This window comes from Trematosphaeria pertusa (assembly GCF_010094035.1).
Source record: "Trematosphaeria pertusa strain CBS 122368 unplaced genomic scaffold BU26scaffold_23, whole genome shotgun sequence".
Taxonomy (NCBI): domain Eukaryota; kingdom Fungi; phylum Ascomycota; class Dothideomycetes; order Pleosporales; family Trematosphaeriaceae; genus Trematosphaeria; species Trematosphaeria pertusa.
Window position 1 is genome coordinate 530660 of NW_022987234.1, and position 16997 is coordinate 547656.

At 55.3% G+C, this 16997-nt stretch overlaps 8 protein-coding genes across 8 annotated transcripts; 4 read left to right on the forward strand and 4 right to left on the reverse strand.

The window, feature by feature from the left end:
• Positions 1–167: 167 nt before the first annotated feature.
• On the forward strand, positions 168–2542 carry BU26DRAFT_440610 (uncharacterized protein; the record flags this gene model as incomplete). The annotated part of the gene is made up of 3 exons (XM_033824404.1): positions 168–206; positions 272–2283; positions 2344–2542. 3 exons carry the CDS (start codon positions 168–170, stop codon positions 2540–2542), a joined length of 2250 nt encoding a protein of 749 aa, XP_033676612.1.
• A 532-nt stretch (positions 2543–3074) lies between these two features.
• Positions 3075–3962, reverse strand: BU26DRAFT_535295 (S-adenosyl-L-methionine-dependent methyltransferase; the record flags this gene model as incomplete). The annotated part of the gene is made up of 2 exons (XM_033831268.1): positions 3075–3760; positions 3917–3962. The coding sequence occupies 2 exons, from the start codon at positions 3960–3962 to the stop codon at positions 3075–3077; spliced, it is 732 nt and encodes a 243-aa protein (XP_033676613.1).
• On the reverse strand, positions 3715–4455 carry BU26DRAFT_174310 (uncharacterized protein). The gene is made up of 2 exons (XM_033820311.1): positions 3917–4455; positions 3715–3870 (listed from the first exon to the last, which is right to left on the reverse strand). Exon 1 carries the CDS (start codon positions 4340–4342, stop codon positions 3971–3973), a length of 372 nt encoding a protein of 123 aa, XP_033676614.1. The 5' UTR covers positions 4343–4455; the 3' UTR covers positions 3715–3870; positions 3917–3970.
• A 256-nt stretch (positions 4456–4711) lies between these two features.
• Positions 4712–6932, forward strand: BU26DRAFT_525107 (pisatin demethylase). Its single transcript, XM_033830428.1, has 3 exons — positions 4712–5296; positions 5352–5551; positions 5604–6932. Exons 1-3 carry the CDS (start codon positions 5083–5085, stop codon positions 6744–6746), a joined length of 1557 nt encoding a protein of 518 aa, XP_033676615.1. The 5' UTR covers positions 4712–5082; the 3' UTR covers positions 6747–6932.
• A 28-nt stretch (positions 6933–6960) lies between these two features.
• On the forward strand, positions 6961–8580 carry BU26DRAFT_525108 (uncharacterized protein). Its single transcript, XM_033830429.1, has one exon. The coding sequence runs from the start codon at positions 6997–6999 to the stop codon at positions 8491–8493; it is 1497 nt and encodes a 498-aa protein (XP_033676616.1). The 5' UTR covers positions 6961–6996; the 3' UTR covers positions 8494–8580.
• BU26DRAFT_525109 (uncharacterized protein) lies at positions 8491–10381 on the reverse strand. The gene is made up of 2 exons (XM_033830430.1): positions 9117–10381; positions 8491–9064 (listed from the first exon to the last, which is right to left on the reverse strand). The coding sequence occupies exons 1-2, from the start codon at positions 10210–10212 to the stop codon at positions 8730–8732; spliced, it is 1431 nt and encodes a 476-aa protein (XP_033676617.1). The 5' UTR covers positions 10213–10381; the 3' UTR covers positions 8491–8729.
• A 702-nt stretch (positions 10382–11083) lies between these two features.
• BU26DRAFT_174480 (uncharacterized protein) lies at positions 11084–13475 on the forward strand. Its single transcript, XM_033820313.1, has 7 exons — positions 11084–11309; positions 11357–11395; positions 11448–11483; positions 11532–11644; positions 11695–12189; positions 12254–13159; positions 13212–13475. Exons 1-7 carry the CDS (start codon positions 11276–11278, stop codon positions 13221–13223), a joined length of 1635 nt encoding a protein of 544 aa, XP_033676618.1. The 5' UTR covers positions 11084–11275; the 3' UTR covers positions 13224–13475.
• Positions 13476–13768: 293 nt separating this feature from the next.
• Positions 13769–15979, reverse strand: BU26DRAFT_571769 (uncharacterized protein; the record flags this gene model as incomplete). Its single annotated transcript, XM_033834179.1, has 4 exons — positions 13769–14822; positions 14871–15472; positions 15520–15645; positions 15695–15979. 4 exons carry the CDS (start codon positions 15977–15979, stop codon positions 13769–13771), a joined length of 2067 nt encoding a protein of 688 aa, XP_033676619.1.
• Between the last annotated feature and the right edge of the window lie 1018 nt (positions 15980–16997).

The following is a 16997-nucleotide window of genomic DNA, read 5'->3' on the forward strand; positions in this document are numbered from 1 at the left end:
AGCTAGCGCGAATCTGGTCTGTACACAACAACAAACACGCCTTTGCCCTGGCGCATCCTCACCACCACTGCACCGCTACAGCGCATATCGCGACCGCTCTCTCTTCATCTACCCACCCTTACCTCCAGCATATCTTCGCAGTCCCATCGCGACAAACTCTACCCCCCATGGCCCAAGAACCGGGCCTCTTCTCGGTCCGCCGCCAGGTCAGTACGCTATCGCGCGCAGCTTTGCCGTCGCAACTCGAAGCTCTTGCTAACAATGCGCGCAGACATTGGCGCCAGTGAACAACAACATCTCGTCCATCCCCATGCCGTCGTCCGCCATGAAGCGCTCGAGCTCCATTTCAAACATGCAACAGGCCGCCGGCCCCTTCACCACGAACCATGCGCGCTCGCTGTCCGGCTCCCGGATGTCGCTCGCGCCGGGCCGCCCCAGCCAGCCCCTCTTCCAGCGCTCCTCATCCGGCACGAATCTCGCAGACGCAGGTTTCCAGTCCGTCCACCGCAATTCCACGAGCAATGTCTTCGGCACGGGCAGCGCGGGCGGCGCCAGGAAGAGTTTCGCCCCTGGGGCCTCAATCTTTCAAACCCCAGCATCCGCGCCAAACTTCGAGCAGAGCACACAGCGACGTAGCAGCGTCTTCAAGACGAAATCATCACATGGTCCCGGTCAAATAGGCGTAAAACAGTCATTCTTCCAGACCGCACCTGTCCCAGCAGGTGTCCCAACCGACCCACGGCGATTGAAGGATGCGAGCACCCGAGCGGAAATGGGCCGGGAACTGATGGAATACCTGTCTCAGAACAACTTCGAGATGGAGTCGAAGCATGTGCTTTCGCCCAAGTGCATGACATCGCCGACACAGAAGGACTTCAACTGCATGTTCCAGTGGCTCTACCATCGCATCGATCCTTCCTACCGCTTCCAGAAGTCGATTGACCAGGAGGTCCCGGTCCTGCTGAAGCAGATGCGCTACCCGTTCGAGAAGTCCATCATGAAGTCTCAGATCGCAGCCGTCGGCGGGAACAACTGGTCCACTTTCCTCGGCCTCCTACATTGGATGATGCAGGTCGCTAAGATGATGGGCGCCTACGAGCAAGGAGCCTACGACGATGCTTGCTTTGAGGCAGGACACGATGTATCTGGCGACCGCATTATCTTCGATTTCTTGTCCGATGCGTACAGCACCTGGTTATCCGCCGAAGACGACGAAGACGACGAAGAGGCGCAGGCAAAGCTCATGCAACCACACGTGAATGCCATGGCGAAGCGATTTGATGAAGCCAATGCACAGCATAACGAACAAGTTGAGCTGCTGGAAGCAGAGTACAAGGCCCTGCAGGAACAGATCGAAGAGCTTTCCAAGTCAGGGCCACGGATCCAGAGGCTTGAAGAGCAGAACAAGGTTCTCGAGGAGGACCGTGTCAAGTTCGAGAATTATAATAATTCGATGGATGCAAAGGTCAAGAAGTACACTGATCGCTGCGGCTTCCTGGAGAAGTCGATTGAGGAGATCGAAGCAGAGCTGGAGGCATCTGAGAAGGAGAGACAGGAACTGCAAGCCATCATCGACGGCAGAGGCATGACTATTGCAGATATCGACCGTATGGCTTCTGAGAAGGAACGCCTCGACGCTGCGCTACAAGCCGCCTCTGTCCGCGCCGAAGAATCAAAAAAGCGACTCGCAGAAAAGGAACTGGCTGCATCACGGAAGCTAGATGAGTTAGAACAAACCATCGAGCGATATAACAATCTGGGCTACCAAATCGGGGTCATCCCCAGCACCGCCCCCAACGCCAAAGGCCAAGATTACGAGCTGGTCCTCACCGTCAACGACGGTCCTAACTTCTCTGGCTCACAGATGGGCGCCTCCACACAAGACTCCTCGGAACGCCTGCTTGCAGATGCCGGAACCGGCTACTCACCGCACCACCTGCTCAATCTCGACCTCCGCGGCACCGTCAAATCTAACATCCTTATGCTCCGCAAGGAGATTGCGGAGCGGAGGAATGCGGCCCTGGAGGCGGACATGGGTATCCATGATCTGCTGGATAAGAGCAAAGAGGCTATGGATGATAAGCAGGCGGAAGTCGAAGCCCTCGGTCATCGTGTTGCACAGGCGGAGGAGGAGCTCGAAAAGCTGCGCGAAATCACGAGTACCCAGAAGACGGCGTCAGATGCGCAGATCGAGAAGATGGAAAAGGAGCTGGGTCGTATGCGGAGCAACCTTGGCGAGAGTGTCCAGCTTATGGTACAGCGCGAGATGGCGGTAAACATCGAGTGGGTCCCCTCCGTCATCCAACATACACCCAAAGCGAGGAAGTACTAACGAAAAGATAGGTATGAGCAGCTCCAGCTCCGCGCCAACACTCTCCGCGAAGAACTGCATACGGAAATCGAACGTATGCTCGACGACATCGTCCGCTTCAAGCTGCACATCCAGCGGTCGCTCGAGGAGTACGAGCAGTTCATCGCCGATGAAGTCGAGCGCAGCTGCGAGGAGGAACTGGGCGATGCTGAGGAGGCTGCGGAGTCGTAAATTCGGCGCTTCTTGGGCTTCGTTGAGCTTCAGGGTTGGTTGACGATGTTTGGATGAGATGAACTGTCACATAATGATCATGACTGGCGTTGGGGCCCTTGATGCGTTGGGTATTCCATTTTCATCGGACTCTTCGTCTTCTCTTCAACCGTCTTTGGATATTTTCGGCGGGAGTTGAGGAGAAGCTATGGGTTAGATAGTACGAGATACCATGTTAGTTGTGGTAGGATAGAGACTGCGCTTTGATTTGGTTTTCCAGCCTGGGGTATCATAAATTTATTTCCATGGTATTCCTCCACTTTGTTCTTCCAGTCTCCATGTCATTTTGCGAGGCCTACATGCCATATTATCTAGCGATCGCACCGCATCCTCTCCTCTTACCTTTCCCCTAATGCCCTACTTACTTACTACCACCTTTCTCCAGCGGCTTTCGACCGTATATCACAACCCTAACCACAGCAAGTCAGCCATTCCGGTTCACCATCCTCAACCCAAAAACGGCGTATAAGAGAAAGTTAAAAAGAAAATCAACTCACGCCTCAAAATAAGCATGCACACCCTTATCCCTCAGTCCGCTCCTAAACTTCGCAATAAAAACCTGCGCCTCCTCAACACTCCACCCCATAACCTTCGTCAGCAGAAACAGTCCCCAGCCTTCAGCGCCCTGCGTACAATGCAGCAGATTCCACCGCCCTAGCTCCTTCAAATGCGCGTCTGACGACCACCCGCCGATGGGCAGCTTGTACCACACCTCGTGCACGTCTTCGAAGCCCGCGGCTTTCACCCAGTCGCGCAGCGAATACACGGCGCGAAAGCTCTTGCCGAACTTTTCGCCCGCCTCGTGGAACACGTCGCTCCACTGGCTGAGGATGTGGTCGGGCGCCAGCGAGCCGTCGTCGCTCTTCATCTGGATGCTCATTTCAAGCTGGTGCAGCCAGCCGCCCGGCAGCAGGTGGGCGTAGATCTGGGCGTAGAGTGCGGGCCAGTCGGCGATGCTGCCGTACAGCGCGCGGATGTTGATGAAGTCGAAGTGCGAGGGTGGTAATGTCCACGGTGCCGTGACGTCGTCGATTTCGAAGCGGCAGTTGGGCGGCGCGAAGGTGGGCTGGATGGGGGAGAGGTCGATCCCCGTTACTTCGGCGGCCGGGTGCTCGTCTGCTATGTCGATGCACCAGATGCCCGTGCCGCAGCCGAGGTCGAGGACTCTTTGGGGTGGTTCTGGGGTGCGTGGAGGGTTAGTCAGTCACTGGATGCTGCTTGCTTGCTATCTGGGTCAAGGGGATAGGTGGGTGGTAGAACTTGGGGGAGGGAAGTATGATGAGGCCGGGCTATTGAGTGTTTAGTAGACAGGGGCTAATGGGGGCTTGCAGGTACCTATTGGAGCCAGATGCAGTTTGTTGTGCAGCATGATGAGGAACATTTGGTGCGCTATGTCGAGCTGGTCGTTTTGGATGTCGTCGTTGGGACCCCAGTACTCGCCTTCACGGAACTTGTGGTAGCGGCGGCCGTTTTCCCAGCGGTGTCGCATGATGGTAGACGGGATGGAAGTGGTGTCAGACAGGAAGTCATCGTCGTCGTAGGCTGAGTCGGAGGCGTCAGGGTCGTAGTCGGCCTGTGGTGGTGAGGATGTTGGTCGGATGTTTGGGTTAGAGGATCGGAGGAGTGACGCACTACCGGGATGTTTAGGTCTTCGAATAGTTCTGGGCTTGGAGCGTCCTGCTGTGTTGTTGCTGCTGCCGTTGGTTGGGGTGGTTCCGCGGATGGAGGGCCAACCCCAGCCTCGCGACCATCCGTCGACATGGCTGATGAAGCTAATGCAATCGCGGAGGCGTGATATTGCGATTGGAGCACAAGCACGTATTCCCAGCTCTTTGGCGCTCCCCGGTCAAATAGAGGTTGAGATGGTCAGGTGACCCGGTAAGCGTCGGCAACGGCGCAGAGAGCTCTTTGTTCAGGGCTCAGAGGAAGACGAGGAAGATCAAGGAAATCCAGGGCTTGATTCGAGGAAACGATATCCTTATTAGCAATGATAACTCCAAATCTCTACGACTTGCCGCGAGAGATGGCTGACGCAACGACACGAAAGGGGAAAGGCGTCATCGGCATGATCCGTACGATGAGGGTCACCATGTGGTTCCGCTCCACAGTTCCTGCAGCCACATCCACACCGAGCAAAGCACGACGATAGCGGGAGCTCTGCATCGCGGTTCTGGACACCCATCGTCCCCCCGCTAGTCTATCGTCAAGCGGCTTGGGATTGCGGCGGCTAGCGATCGATATGCACGTTCTGGTAGCCCGAACGCTCCTCTGCTGTCTGTGAGTCGCCAGTAGCCGAGCCGTATGCCGACTTCACTCGTAGGCCCGCAACTCTGCATCGATTATCACGCAGGGCGTTGCTCCTATTGAATGTTGCCATATGTAGCGTACGAGGAGGCCCATGTCCCGCGGCAGCCTCCTCAGGGTTATATGGGTGCCCCGCCGGATGACTGACGTTCCTAGCTCCCGCCCTCGATAGCCGTTTCCCGTCACGACCGCTCACGATGGACTCGAACATCATCAACGTCGTGCTACGCCGGCTCTTTCTCGCCGTTTTCGCAGCCATTGCTTACGCGGTGCTGGGTCGCTTGCGCCAGTTCTGGCGGTTGAGGCACTTCAAGGGTCCCCGTACGACGGGCGTCTCGTGGTGGTGGCATTCCAGAGCCGTCCTCAGCGGAGAGGCACAGAGGTGGTATGGAGATGTCACGGAGAAGTATGGTGAGTCAATGCGTTACGTGGGGTGAGATGGAGACTGTTGCTGAAATCTGAGAAGGACCGCTTGCGCGTATAGGGCCAAACCACCTAATCACGTCGTCGCCTGAGCTATGGATGCATATCAGTGCCGTTCGATCTCCGTACAAGCGCGCCGAGTGGTACTATCATTGCGCCCGTTTTGAGCCTGGCAAAGACAATGTGTTCACGGAATGTGATACCGAGAAGCACGATGCTCGGAGAAAGAAGATGGCTTCCGGCGTAAGAGGCGCACGTTCTTTGATCGCGTGAATATGTCTAATCGAGCTGCCAGTATGCTGGAAAGGAGAACCCAGGGCTAGAGTCATCGGTTGACACCCACGTGAAAGAGCTGGTGCATTTGGTACGGTCAAAGTATGCCAGCCCAGCAGCCTCCACCAAAGCCTCAAAACCCATGGATATGGCCAGTAAAATTCAATACCTTACGATAGACGTCATCAGCGATGTCGCGCTGGGTCAAGCATTCGGTGATCTCAAGGCTGACGGGGACATGAACGGCTATCTCAAGGCTTCGGAAGAGGGTCTCAAGATCGGCAACATTTCGTTCGGTCTAGGCACTTCATTCCTGCGCGACCTCCCTATTATTGGACCCGCGATCAGCCCATCAGAGAAAGATGCATCAGGATTCGGCCGTATGATGGCAGAGGCGCGCAGGGTCGTCCGGGAGCGGAGCATGAAAGGGACCGAAGAGAAGTCCGACATGTTTGCCTCCTTCGTCCGACACGGAGTAAGCGGGGACGACTTGTTCCAGGAAGTCTTCGAGCAGATCCTTGCAGGGTCAGACACTACCGCAGCGTCTATCCGAATCATCATGCTCTATGTCATGAGCCATCCGCGCGTATACGCCAAATTGCAAGCTGAGATTGACGGAGCTGTCAAGGCCGAAATCGCGCCGGATTCGCCGGAGATCATCGCCGATACTGAAGCGCGCCGTCTCCCCTATCTCAGCGCGGTTATACGTGAGGGCATGCGTGTCCATCCGCCCGTGGTCAATCTCTTCTCTCGAATCGCTCCGCGGGAAGGCGACGCCGTTACCGTAGACGGCAAAGAATACTTCATCCCCGGCGGCACAATGGTCGGCTATTCCGCTTGGAGCATGCATAGGAACAACAAGTCTCTCTACGGGGAAGACGCCGACGTGTTCCGCCCCGAACGGTGGTTCGTCGATGAGAGCATCCCCGAGGAGAAGGAAAGACTGACTCGAATGTACCGGGTTAACGACCTGATCTTCGGATATGGGGGATGGGTCTGCCTAGGACGAGTAGTTGCGTTGATCGAGCTCCACAAGACGATCTTTGAGTTGCTAAGGAACTTTGACTTTGCGCTCAAGGACCCTTTCAAGCCGTGGGAGCTGTACAATTCGCTTGGTCTGTGGGAGATTAAAAATATGTGGGTAGACGTTACGGAGAGGTCATGATAGCGGGCCCTCTCTTCTGTAGATGGCTTTTCCTTACTTATACGAGTATATTGCGATGCCCAATTAATATGGTTGCTTTGGCTGGTTGGGTTGCAGGAGTTTGCAGGAGTGAGCACCGGAGAGTTGTAAGCACGTGGCCACGACCCGTTTTAGCGTGAACGCACAGATCCTTAGCGCAATCAATCTTCCAAGGTTCAACACCAATGCTCCATATCGTGATTCGGAGCAGCTTCTCGGCCCCATTGTGACCATGATCCGACCTGCTCTCCATTCTCACATCATTGAACAAGACGGTCCCATATACGGCCCGCTACCTACAGATATCGAGGCTTCCGCGCCCGCCTATCCCGCTTTTGCACCCTCGGTCGACCCCGCAAACGACCATGCTATTTCCAGATATGGCGTGCCATCGCCTGGGGAGCATCAAGCTCCGCATACGCAGCACGAACACTTAGAGCACAATGGCTTGCACTTCGATCCGAACCTGTCGTCCGAGGGGCCCGCAATTGGCCGCCCAAGCCTGCCTAACTCTTCGCCCGTCCAGCAGCAGAATGACTTCCCGCCCTCGACGCCACCCAGGGCTCAGAGCGCGCCAATCCCTCCAATACCGCCCATAATAGCTAATTCTGCACCGCCGGGCCACTTCGACATGCTGCCTCCACCGGCTAGCACGCATCCCTCATGGCAGGCTCTCCATGAATACGCGCAATCGCATGCCTCAGAGCATGGCTACGCCCTCAGCATCAATACTACGGCGAAGAATCGCTCTCGCATAAAGCTCGCTTGCGTCTGCTACGGCGCGCCCAAGAATACGCATAAGCTCACGCCGGAGACGAGGGTGCGGAAGAACAGAGTGAGCTATAAAACAGGGTGTAAGATGTGGATAGAGGGCAAGAAGCAGGATGATGGACTTTGGGCGCTGCGGGTTGGGGAGCCTATGCATAATCATCCGGGGCGCGCGGTGGAGGGATGGGCGGTACAGAGAAAGCGGACGTGGGGTGTGCAAGGTGGGAGGGTGGGCGTTGGTGGTGTCACGGCGAAGGAGGAGAAGGAGAGGCTGACCAGCATCGATAACGGACAACCCTCGAACCAAGAAGAGGCGGCTCTGGAAGAAAAGGCCGACAGTCCTGTCCAGCCTAGGAAGGCAAGCCACAGCCTTGAGAGCGGCGGTCTAGTCTGGAAGATCGTCGAGCAAGAAATGCTACGAAAGGGAGGACCCGGCCAAGGAAGGGATCGTGGAGTCGGACGCACTGTTAAGATCCTCGAGGAGCGCTTGCCCGGCATCCACATCTTCAAGCGCGACGTCTACAACATCCGTGCCCAGATCAAGCGCGCACGCAAAGCCGCAGGCGAGCAGCTAGGCGAGGGCCTAGACGACAGCGACAACGAAGGTGAAGAGGAAACGCAAGATCAAGACGGTCAGCCTAACAGCAACCAGCAACGACCGCCAGGCCAAGATGAGAATCATGAGGGTGACGGGAACGACCGGAACTATTCTCAGATCGATCCGACGCTCATCGCGCAGTGCAACTCCGCGCTCAACAACATGCCGCGACAGGAAGAAAGCGAGGTCGATAGATTAAAGAGGGAAGTGGCAGAGCTACGGAAGGCGCTTGCGCAGCGGACGAAGGAGGTCGAAGAGAAGAATAGCGAGAATGAGAGTTTGAGGGTGCAGGTCGAGCTCGCGAATATGGCGCTGTATAACGAGAGGGGCGATTCGGCTCTGGATGATAGGATGCGAGCCTAGTGCCTCCATTCGTCTCGCCCTAATAGACAATATGAAGTACAAAGGATCTGATGCCCGATATGTTAATATCATAAGCCAATATTTCGCTCGTATTTCGTGCCATTAAATTGTCGTTGCTAGCCGTTGCTATTCCTGGAGTCTTTCGACCCCGTCAGGCTCAATTACAAAACCTATTGCGCAAAGGGGATATCATTCTGAAGCCAAAAAGAACACCACTGTCTTTCTATCATTACATCTCACTTGGGAACACTGAGCGGCTCCTCCTTTGCCCTCTCCTCGCTGGGGTCAGGTAGATGCGTGACGCTCGGCATGTCTTCGAGGTTTGCGCGCGGCTTCTCCGGCTCACCTTCCTTGCCGTCCGAAATGATGAGCGGCGGTGTGGATTTCTCCTTCGCCTTACTGCTCTCCGCCTGAGCATTGGCTTTGACACCGAAAACAGAGTCGCCATCATCATCGACCGAGGACGCACTGCTCGCCATTGCGGAGTCCGCTTCTTCGGCTGCGAGACGCTCCTTCTCTAGACGCGTGTCGCGGCCACGTCGGTGGCAGTACCATAGGACAAACATGAGTACTGGGCGCAGTTAGCAAATCCAGAGGGCAATAGAGCGGAATGGTGAACTTACGGAATACGGCGAGACTCAACAGGATATTGGTGCCCGTCATGGCAACCGGGAAGCGCAGTTTCAAGAAGTTGAGGATGCTCCTCAGCATCGTGGCTATTGCGCCTTCGGCAGACAGCAGGCTCTTGAGCGACGGGACTTTAGCCCGCTTAGCCTTGGATTTCATGCCTGATGCCGACATACGCTGTTTAGCGTCGAAGCCGGGCTTTTCGGCTTGTGCGGCCATGAGCTCGGGTCCCAGGGTGGCGGTGAGCTTTGCAGGCAAACTCTTGACGAGGTTCTGCAAGAAAGGCGGCAGGTTGCCGTACAGCTTCTTCAGCTGGCCCTCGTAATCTGTGAAGAGCTTCTCGAGATCGTTATAGGCGGTGGGTGCGCCATTGACGATGTCCTTTAGTACGAGCTTGAATTTATTGAGGAGTTCTTCCGATTCCTTGGAGAAGGAGAAGACGCGGTTGTTGACGGCGGAGAGGTTGAGTTGATCGAGGATCTGCGTTATGTCTGCTTGTTCTTTCTCTGCTTCTTTCTGCTCGGCGGATTTTGCGGCTTCGGCGGCAGAGTGCAGGTCATCGGCTGCTTTCTGCTTGTCCTTTTCTGTGACTTTGTCCTTCCTCTTATCCTTCTCCTTATGGTCCTTGCGGTCCTTGTCCTTATCCTTGTCTGCAGCCTTCTTGAATTTGGACTGCGCAAGCGCAAAGTATGACATGACGCTCTTCTTCCGTCCAAGACCCCCGTCCTTCGCCTTGTCTTTCTCTGTATCCGTGTCCTCTACTATGACCTCGGGCGGGCTCATAGGCAGTGGGATTTTGTCCGCGCCAGCCAATATCGCCTCCTGTGCATCCTTGCCAATCTTCACCTCTCCGTTCTCGACGGCTTGCGCTGGACGTGTGGGCAGCGGTGGAGGAGTACCTTCAGGCTCTTGTGCAATAGCAGCGAGGCGCTCGAGGAACTTCTGGTCTTCCTCATCAAGTATAGGCGACACAGCCGGTTCTTCAGTGGGCGTGCTCACAGCGGGGGCAGGTGGAGACGTCTCGGGTCCATGCGTGTCGTGCTGCTTGGATTGCCGCCGCAGCTTCTTTACGTTGAAGTATGAGAGAGCCATGGACCGTTGTCGGTTGGTGGCCTTAAGTGGATACGGTTCGGAACAGGGTGTAGTGAGATTTGAGGAAGGAAGATTCGAGGAAGGATCAGGGCGAGACTATACTGATGTGCTACGCATGACGATCCGTTGTAAGCGTTTTATCGTTGCCTTCCTACCAGTTTGTTCGTCGATGATCGCTGTTGCGTCATTAAGCAGGGATTCCGGGTCTTGGAGCTCGCGCCACAACATCAAGCCACACCAGACCACATGTCGCTCGTCAACATTGAGTTCCACTACGTTCATCACTTAAACCTTCATTGCTCCACTTGAAGCCCGAAATAGAGTCTACCAACGCGCCGGTTACCAAGATACCGGCATGATCAAATTGTGATCTCTCGACAGCGTCAGACTGCTGCCGACTTCCTAGTGGCCGACCTCACTGTGGAATTAGGAACTCCTTGCAGATGCGATTTTCTGCTCGTTAAGAGAGATGCACAGCACTCCGTCGGTGTAAGAGTGCTCAAGAAGATGGCAGGCCCATCAAGAATAGACGCATGGGCGCAAAGGTTGCCCCTTGCACGTACCCCCAAAGTTGCATTTACCACCAAAACGAGATCACACTTCTCTTTCACTCACCTCAGAATCAAAATTTCCGCGGCTCCTCATTTAACTCAGCCACCTCATCTTCACCGAGCCTAGCGAGCGGTTGCTAAAGAAACGTTATCTTCGTCTCCAAGCCAGCCCTCTTTCTCACCTACTCCTCGTTCACCTCTTCCTCTTTCTTTCTCTACACCCCCACCTCAGATTCTCTCAGTCACAGCTTTGTCTGTGGCAGAGGTGGTTCGCCTTCGTTAGGCACTCCTACTTCTTCTTTCTGTAGCCGGAGCTCGTGTCTGGGGCAACTACTAACCAAGCAGCTTTCTCTCAGCCTTGGGCTCGTCACCCAAACATTTCTCTTGCTTCTGTTATATTGCCTCACACCACTTTCTCTTTGCGCTACTCTGAACTCTGCTAAACTCTCTACTCTTTCGCAGATTGCTTCTCCAGTCAAACACAAGCATAAGCGACAGTACCCGATTTCATCATGGCCGACGACAATCTCAATCGTCATATGGGCAGTAAGCACGGCGTGAATATACAACTGGCCCCCACTAACAATTCCAAGGCAACTCGGAAGCGGAGACCATCATTCTTCCGGGCAAGGGTAAGAATTGCACCGCCACATATTCCATCTAGCTTTCACTAATAAGCGTAAGACCACTCAAAAGCTGAGACCTTCTATATCGACTTTGGTAATTGATACAACAACCCTACAACCTACTTCCGCTTATAGATGCAAGACATTGAAGCCGCTTCTATGCAGAAGAATTGCGGAGCCGACAACTTAGGCGCCGACATCCTCGGTGATATGAGCATCAACGACGAGGCTCTGGGTGGTGGAGAAGTCTCGGGGGCAAGCTGCGCCATTCCACTCATTCTCGGGTACTTATTAACGCTTTACAGGACGAGTTCACTCTCGAAGGCTTCCAAGATCTCAATCCCGGCGGCGTAGATGACCACTATCTCATGCCCTCGCCCACCAAGCGCGCACGACCCGCCTTCTTCGACCGCACTACCAAAGCCGTTGAGCGCTCCGCTCGTCGCACCAAGGCCGAGGAGAGCGAGACTTTCATTATCGACGAAGGCGATAACTTCCTCTTTTCCAATACGTCCAAAGTTCGAAGCGGCTTTGGCCGTGCCAACCGTGAAAAGGGCAGCACCTTACCAGCCTACCACAAGAAGGTGTCTTGGGAGCTCGACTCGGACGATGAGCTCATGATGGCCATGCGCGACAAGGGCTACAGCGACCGCCAGATCTCTGACAAGCTCGCCAAGGATGGTCGTGCTCGCTATGACCCGAAGTCCATCTCTACGCGTATCGGTCGTATCAAGAACGCGCAGGCTGAGCGGATGGACTGGCTTTTGCAGGAGGGACTAATGGAGTGGACTTTGGAAGATGTAAGTTATCTAATCCCTGATTTAATTACCCCATTGAATGCACCGTTAATGCTCTCCGCCACAGGATCAACTCCTCGTGCGCGCCTACGACCTCGCCGACATGTCCATCCGTGAGGAAATCGAGCGCATCCGTGCCTGGCGCTTCCGAAAAGTAGCAGAGTTCATGCGCCACCTGAACAAGGGCTGCATGTTCAGTGCCAACGCCTGCCGCGAGCGCTACGCCGGCCTCGTCGACGGCACAGCCAAGATCCCTATCGAGCTGGACGACAACCCTGAGGCGCGCATCGCAGAGCGCAACGCTTTCATCCTAGAGCGCCAGCGCGCACGCGAGGCCGAAGAAGCTGAGAAGGCGAAGAAAGAGGCCGCCGAGTGCAAGGTCAAGGAGGAAGCTAAGGCGCGCCAGTCAGAGAAGGCAGCCGCTACGGCAGCCCGCCGCGCGGAGGCAAACCAGAAGAAGGCTGAGCGGGCCGCGAAGCGCGCTGCCAAAGCACAGGAACGCGCTCAACGCTCTGAAGCCAATAAACTCGCTCGCGAGCAGCGCGCCGCCCGTATCCAAGCCGAAAAGGACGAGAGAGAGCGCAAGAAGCGCGAGGCAAACCAGAACAACACCTCTACCCTCACCATCCGCACCACGAGCCTCGACGACATCACGGAAGACACGCCGGACCCGCGTCTCCGCCTCTCCATCGACGACCTCAAGGCTATCTGCAAGGGCCACGGTATGTCCACACGCGGAAAGTCCAAAGAAGTACTCGTCCAGCGTCTGAAGGACAATGATGATAAGTACAGCGTCGAGGGCCTTAGGAAGCTCTGCCGCTCGAAGGGCCTCAATGTCGGGACGAAGACGCAGATGCTGTACCAGCTCGCGCTCGCTACGGCGAAGAACTATGAGATGTCCGATGAGGACGGTGAGGATGCGGACGGCGAGGGTGGGGATGATGACGATGACATGGAGGATGCGGATGCCAAGGTATGTAATGGTCAGCCCTATTTAATTTGGCGAGCGAACTGACGATACCGAGCACGCCGGATAGATGACAGCTGCCTAGCAGCTTCATGCATGATCATGGGTACGGCGATGTGTTCCGGCCCCTGGAGGCCTTCACTGTGGTTTCCTTTGACCATAAGTTGGGGCATGTATCACAGCGTCTGGAGGCCTTCAATGCGCTTTCTTCCATTTCAGGTTGGGGATATGGCAGGCACAAGTGGAATTGTGCCTGGGGCTTTGGATCGAAAAGCTTTGTTTTATACTAGCTGATTAGCATTCTTGCGATGCTGGGCAGGTGTGAACAGGGATAGCAATCTATCTGCAGAGTCTCCTAACTGCTACTTCTTGTGTTCAGGCAAATGACTGGGGAATGCGCCTCGCTAACCCCTTCGCACGCGATCTATGCTCAAGTGCATGTGCTGACTTTTTGTTGCCTCCCATTAGCAGAGGTTGAGATAGGCTATGAGGATAAAGATAATTTCATTCCGTCATATACTCATCCATCCGGGGCATCCCAATTAGAATCCATCAAAGGGTATATACCAGCCAGTAGTCCCACTCAACCCAAATTCAGTCAATCCACGCATACCACTACCAGCATTCCCACTTCTGCCCACCCATCGCCACCAGCCGATTAAAAAGCTCGTCCCTCAACGGCATCGCCATAATCTTGAATTTCTTCTCCCCCTCGCCCTTAACCTTACTCTCCCTCGTCACGATCTCCAGCCCATCCGCCACCTCCCTGCCCATCGCCCACCCCACAACAAGCTTGGCTTTCCAGCCATACCCGCCTACCTTCCGGATCTCCTTGATTTCCCCGACCGGAATACTCCAGATTGGATGCAAGTCCTCTCTCTCCTGACTTCCGATCTTCTCGATGGTGTTGTCAGTGGAGAACGCGACGCAGGGAATTGTGGCTTTTGTGGTGATATACACGTGTCCCTTTTTGCCTTGGTACCTTGCTTTGAATTCGATGGGTCCGGAGGTGAGATCGACATTCTTGGGCGGCACGGCGCCGAGCCGGTTTTTGGCGTGTGTACTGCCTGTTTTTGCTTTGAGTTTGTCAGTGCCGATGGCGGTTTCGACGCCGCCTTTCACGGTGCCTTTGAAGAAGCCGAGGATTTTGCTGCTTTTTTTGCCGTGCTTAGAGTCCTTGGAAGCGTCGATATCAGAGCCGCCAGTTTCATGGGCGGTGGTAGGATCGTGTGCCATGGCTTCGTCGAGCTCTTCCTCGGTGGCGTTGAGCGGATAGTCGGCGCCCGTGGCACGTAGATCCTTCTCGCTGATCTCGGCGGGCTCTTCGGGCGGTGGAGTGGAAACATGTGGGGGTGGTGGGAGGGGAGCTTTGTTTGCTTCGCCGATGCGGAGGAGTGTGATAGTAAGTTGGGCGTTGGTGGGAACACCTTTGAGGACGGTGTTACGGAGCTCCAGAAGTTTCTGCCAGTTGGGGAATTTGCGGTTCATGAGGTCAAGGCCGCGCTGAATGATGGGATCACCGAAGAATCCGAAGCCGATGCCGAAGGTTACGCCTTTCATGAACATGTATGAGGTTACGAAGAGGGAGGTTATGAGGAGGGGGACAATGAGAGCGGCAAGGCGGAGATGATATCGGTTGCGGGGGAAGGGAGGTGTAGGAGAAAGAGCGCTGTGCTAATCAGTATACTGATGGAACCAAGAGAGTTACGGAACATACTTGGCGAACCGCTCCCACGTGTCTGTCACATCAGCCAAGCCATGCATGATAGGCCGCATTTTTGTCCACATGGCCGTCTCCATGGGCACCTTTGTCTTATCATGCTCCTTGGTTGGTGTACTACCAGCTGCCTTGTCCTTTGCATCAGCGGCCCCCACTGCGATGGATGTAGGGTCGGGTACTGAGTCGGCTGGCGCACCGTCTTCCGAAGATGGTTCCCCTTGAGGATGCTTGCCAGTGGCACTTGAGAGCGCGACGGAAGCAATTCCGTTGACAAAGTTGCTCGCTTCCTGCTCGACAGCCTCGCCCTTGTGGTTCTCTGGAGCTCCGGTGGCACTATCATGGCTGCCCAAAGTGCCAGCCTTCGGCTTTTGGACGCCCCCGGTCTTACTGGAGACCAATGCGATAGGAGCCGGTGGGAACATGATCGGCCGAGCAGACGGGTAAGCGATCAACGTAATAAGCGTTAGTGATATAGCCGGGACGATCAAGTCGAAGATCCAAGCCAGAAAATATACGGTGCAGAACCAGGCCGTTCGTCTTGCCTCCCGCCACGATCGCAGTCGAACAATATGCTTGGCGAAGCTCATCAGACCGACACCCTACGCATGGTAAGTGTGTGGTTATTGCTTACTGCTCATGGACTTACGATGGTCATGTACAAGCGCTCGATATTGCTCCTAAGCTTGTCGGGAGAAAACTCCTCCTCGTCGGCGATGTTCAGATCCAAACCACCTGGAGGTGGATTCGGGATCTCTTTGACATGGTACATTTGCTAGGGAATCTATTAGTGACATGACTGTACAAGCTGGTGCGCACCTTACCTTGTTGAACCTCCGAATCAGGACCCAGAGGTCTTCATTGGACAACCCTCCAACAAGTGGGCTTTCAATGTGCGACTCGGGCTCGTTCCAACCCAGGTTCACCACTTCCTCCTCATGTTCGACCTGCGCCGCTCCCCTCTCCTCCGGCGCCTTGGCTGCTTCCATGGCCAAGGCATGGCTTTTAGTCGGTACATCGGTCAATGTCGTCGTCTTGTCTTCCTCCTGTCGCGGATCTTGTCCTGGCACGGGGAGTAGATCCTTGTACACCGCTCCTCCGGTGGCCATTGTGTTGGAGGATATTGAGGGTAGGGGTGGGTAGGAAGAGGAAAAGAGAGACGAGGTTCGTTTGCGTATTAAAGACGAGGTGAACGGACGCAACTGCACTGCTCATTGCGTCATTGGTGCGTGCATCAGCCACATCCATCATCCATGATGGAGATCTTGGATATGCATCCTTGCGACGATCGATTTTGCGAATTACCAATTCCAGCACTCGGAAAGAAATCGCAACTCAAGAATACAAGCATGCGACGAAGCAGCGACAGAGATTATACCTTTCTCACCGTGCGGAGTTGACTGGGACGAAGCGCCGCTGGAAGATGGTTTTCGAAAGATCCTTTGAACCAAGAGTGCCCTGCTTCATCTCCCGGTGTCTCAGACGCAGATGCACGGCCTCTGGGGCATCGTGTGTACGTGGCGTGTGTACATGGCGTGTACATGGCGTGTGTATGTACATGGCAATCGGCCAGTACCATGTCTCCCGAGTCGGCCGGCATTTTCCCTCCGATTCCAGGCTCCGGATCGAACAGTAAGACATAGAGCCGCGATCCCTGTGATTATGGAACGGAGGGACTCAAACCAAAACTCTGGGGCTGTGTTCGCCGCAAGGAGCTCTCCAGCGTCGCTCCAGGCAGCTGAACAGCGAGGGCAGTCTACTGCCGTACCACGACTGCCTGGGCAGGCGTATGGAGGTTTCGTCGCCCGCCGAACGTGCAACCGCGAACGGCTACCGTGCGCAAAGGGTCGCGCTGCCATCGTCGGGCATATTGGGGGCTATACAGCCGGATTATATTCTCGCCGTTGATGAAGCCAATCGGTGGACGTTGAGAACAACGGGGCTGCGAGTTCATCGAGAGCTGGAAGGATGCTGAGGATAAGCGGTCGATGGAGTACAACCGCCTGGAATCCGGGTATAGGCCTACTACTGCTAGACTCGAGAGAGTCGAGATGGAAGCCGAAGCCTGCGAAATGTGGCGCTCGCATCGTGGGGTGGCGCAGCGGGCGAAGTCCTGTCGTCAGGGCA

Bases quoted from the DNA above. Each gene is read 5' to 3' on its own strand.
- BU26DRAFT_174310 (XM_033820311.1), bottom strand. From the start codon at position 4,342: ATGTCGACGGATGGTCGCGAGGCTGGGGTTGGCCCTCCATCCGCGGAA.
- BU26DRAFT_525107 (XM_033830428.1), top strand. From the start codon at position 5,083: ATGGACTCGAACATCATCAACGTCGTGCTACGCCGGCTCTTTCTCGCC. The intron at 5,297-5,351 runs GTGAGTCAATGC...AAATCTGAGAAG, and splicing joins AGATGTCACGGAGAAGTATG to GACCGCTTGCGCGTATAGGG. The intron at 5,552-5,603 runs GTAAGAGGCGCA...TCGAGCTGCCAG, and splicing joins GAAAGAAGATGGCTTCCGGC to TATGCTGGAAAGGAGAACCC.
- BU26DRAFT_525108 (XM_033830429.1), top strand. From the start codon at position 6,997: ATGATCCGACCTGCTCTCCATTCTCACATCATTGAACAAGACGGTCCC.
- BU26DRAFT_525109 (XM_033830430.1), bottom strand. From the start codon at position 10,212: ATGGCTCTCTCATACTTCAACGTAAAGAAGCTGCGGCGGCAATCCAAG. The intron at 9,065-9,116 runs GTAAGTTCACCA...AACTGCGCCCAG, and splicing joins GTTGAGTCTCGCCGTATTCC to TACTCATGTTTGTCCTATGG.
- BU26DRAFT_174480 (XM_033820313.1), top strand. From the start codon at position 11,276: ATGGCCGACGACAATCTCAATCGTCATATGGGCA. The intron at 11,396-11,447 runs GTAAGAATTGCA...AATAAGCGTAAG, and splicing joins CATCATTCTTCCGGGCAAGG to ACCACTCAAAAGCTGAGACC. The intron at 11,484-11,531 runs GTAATTGATACA...TATAGATGCAAG, and splicing joins GACCTTCTATATCGACTTTG to ACATTGAAGCCGCTTCTATG.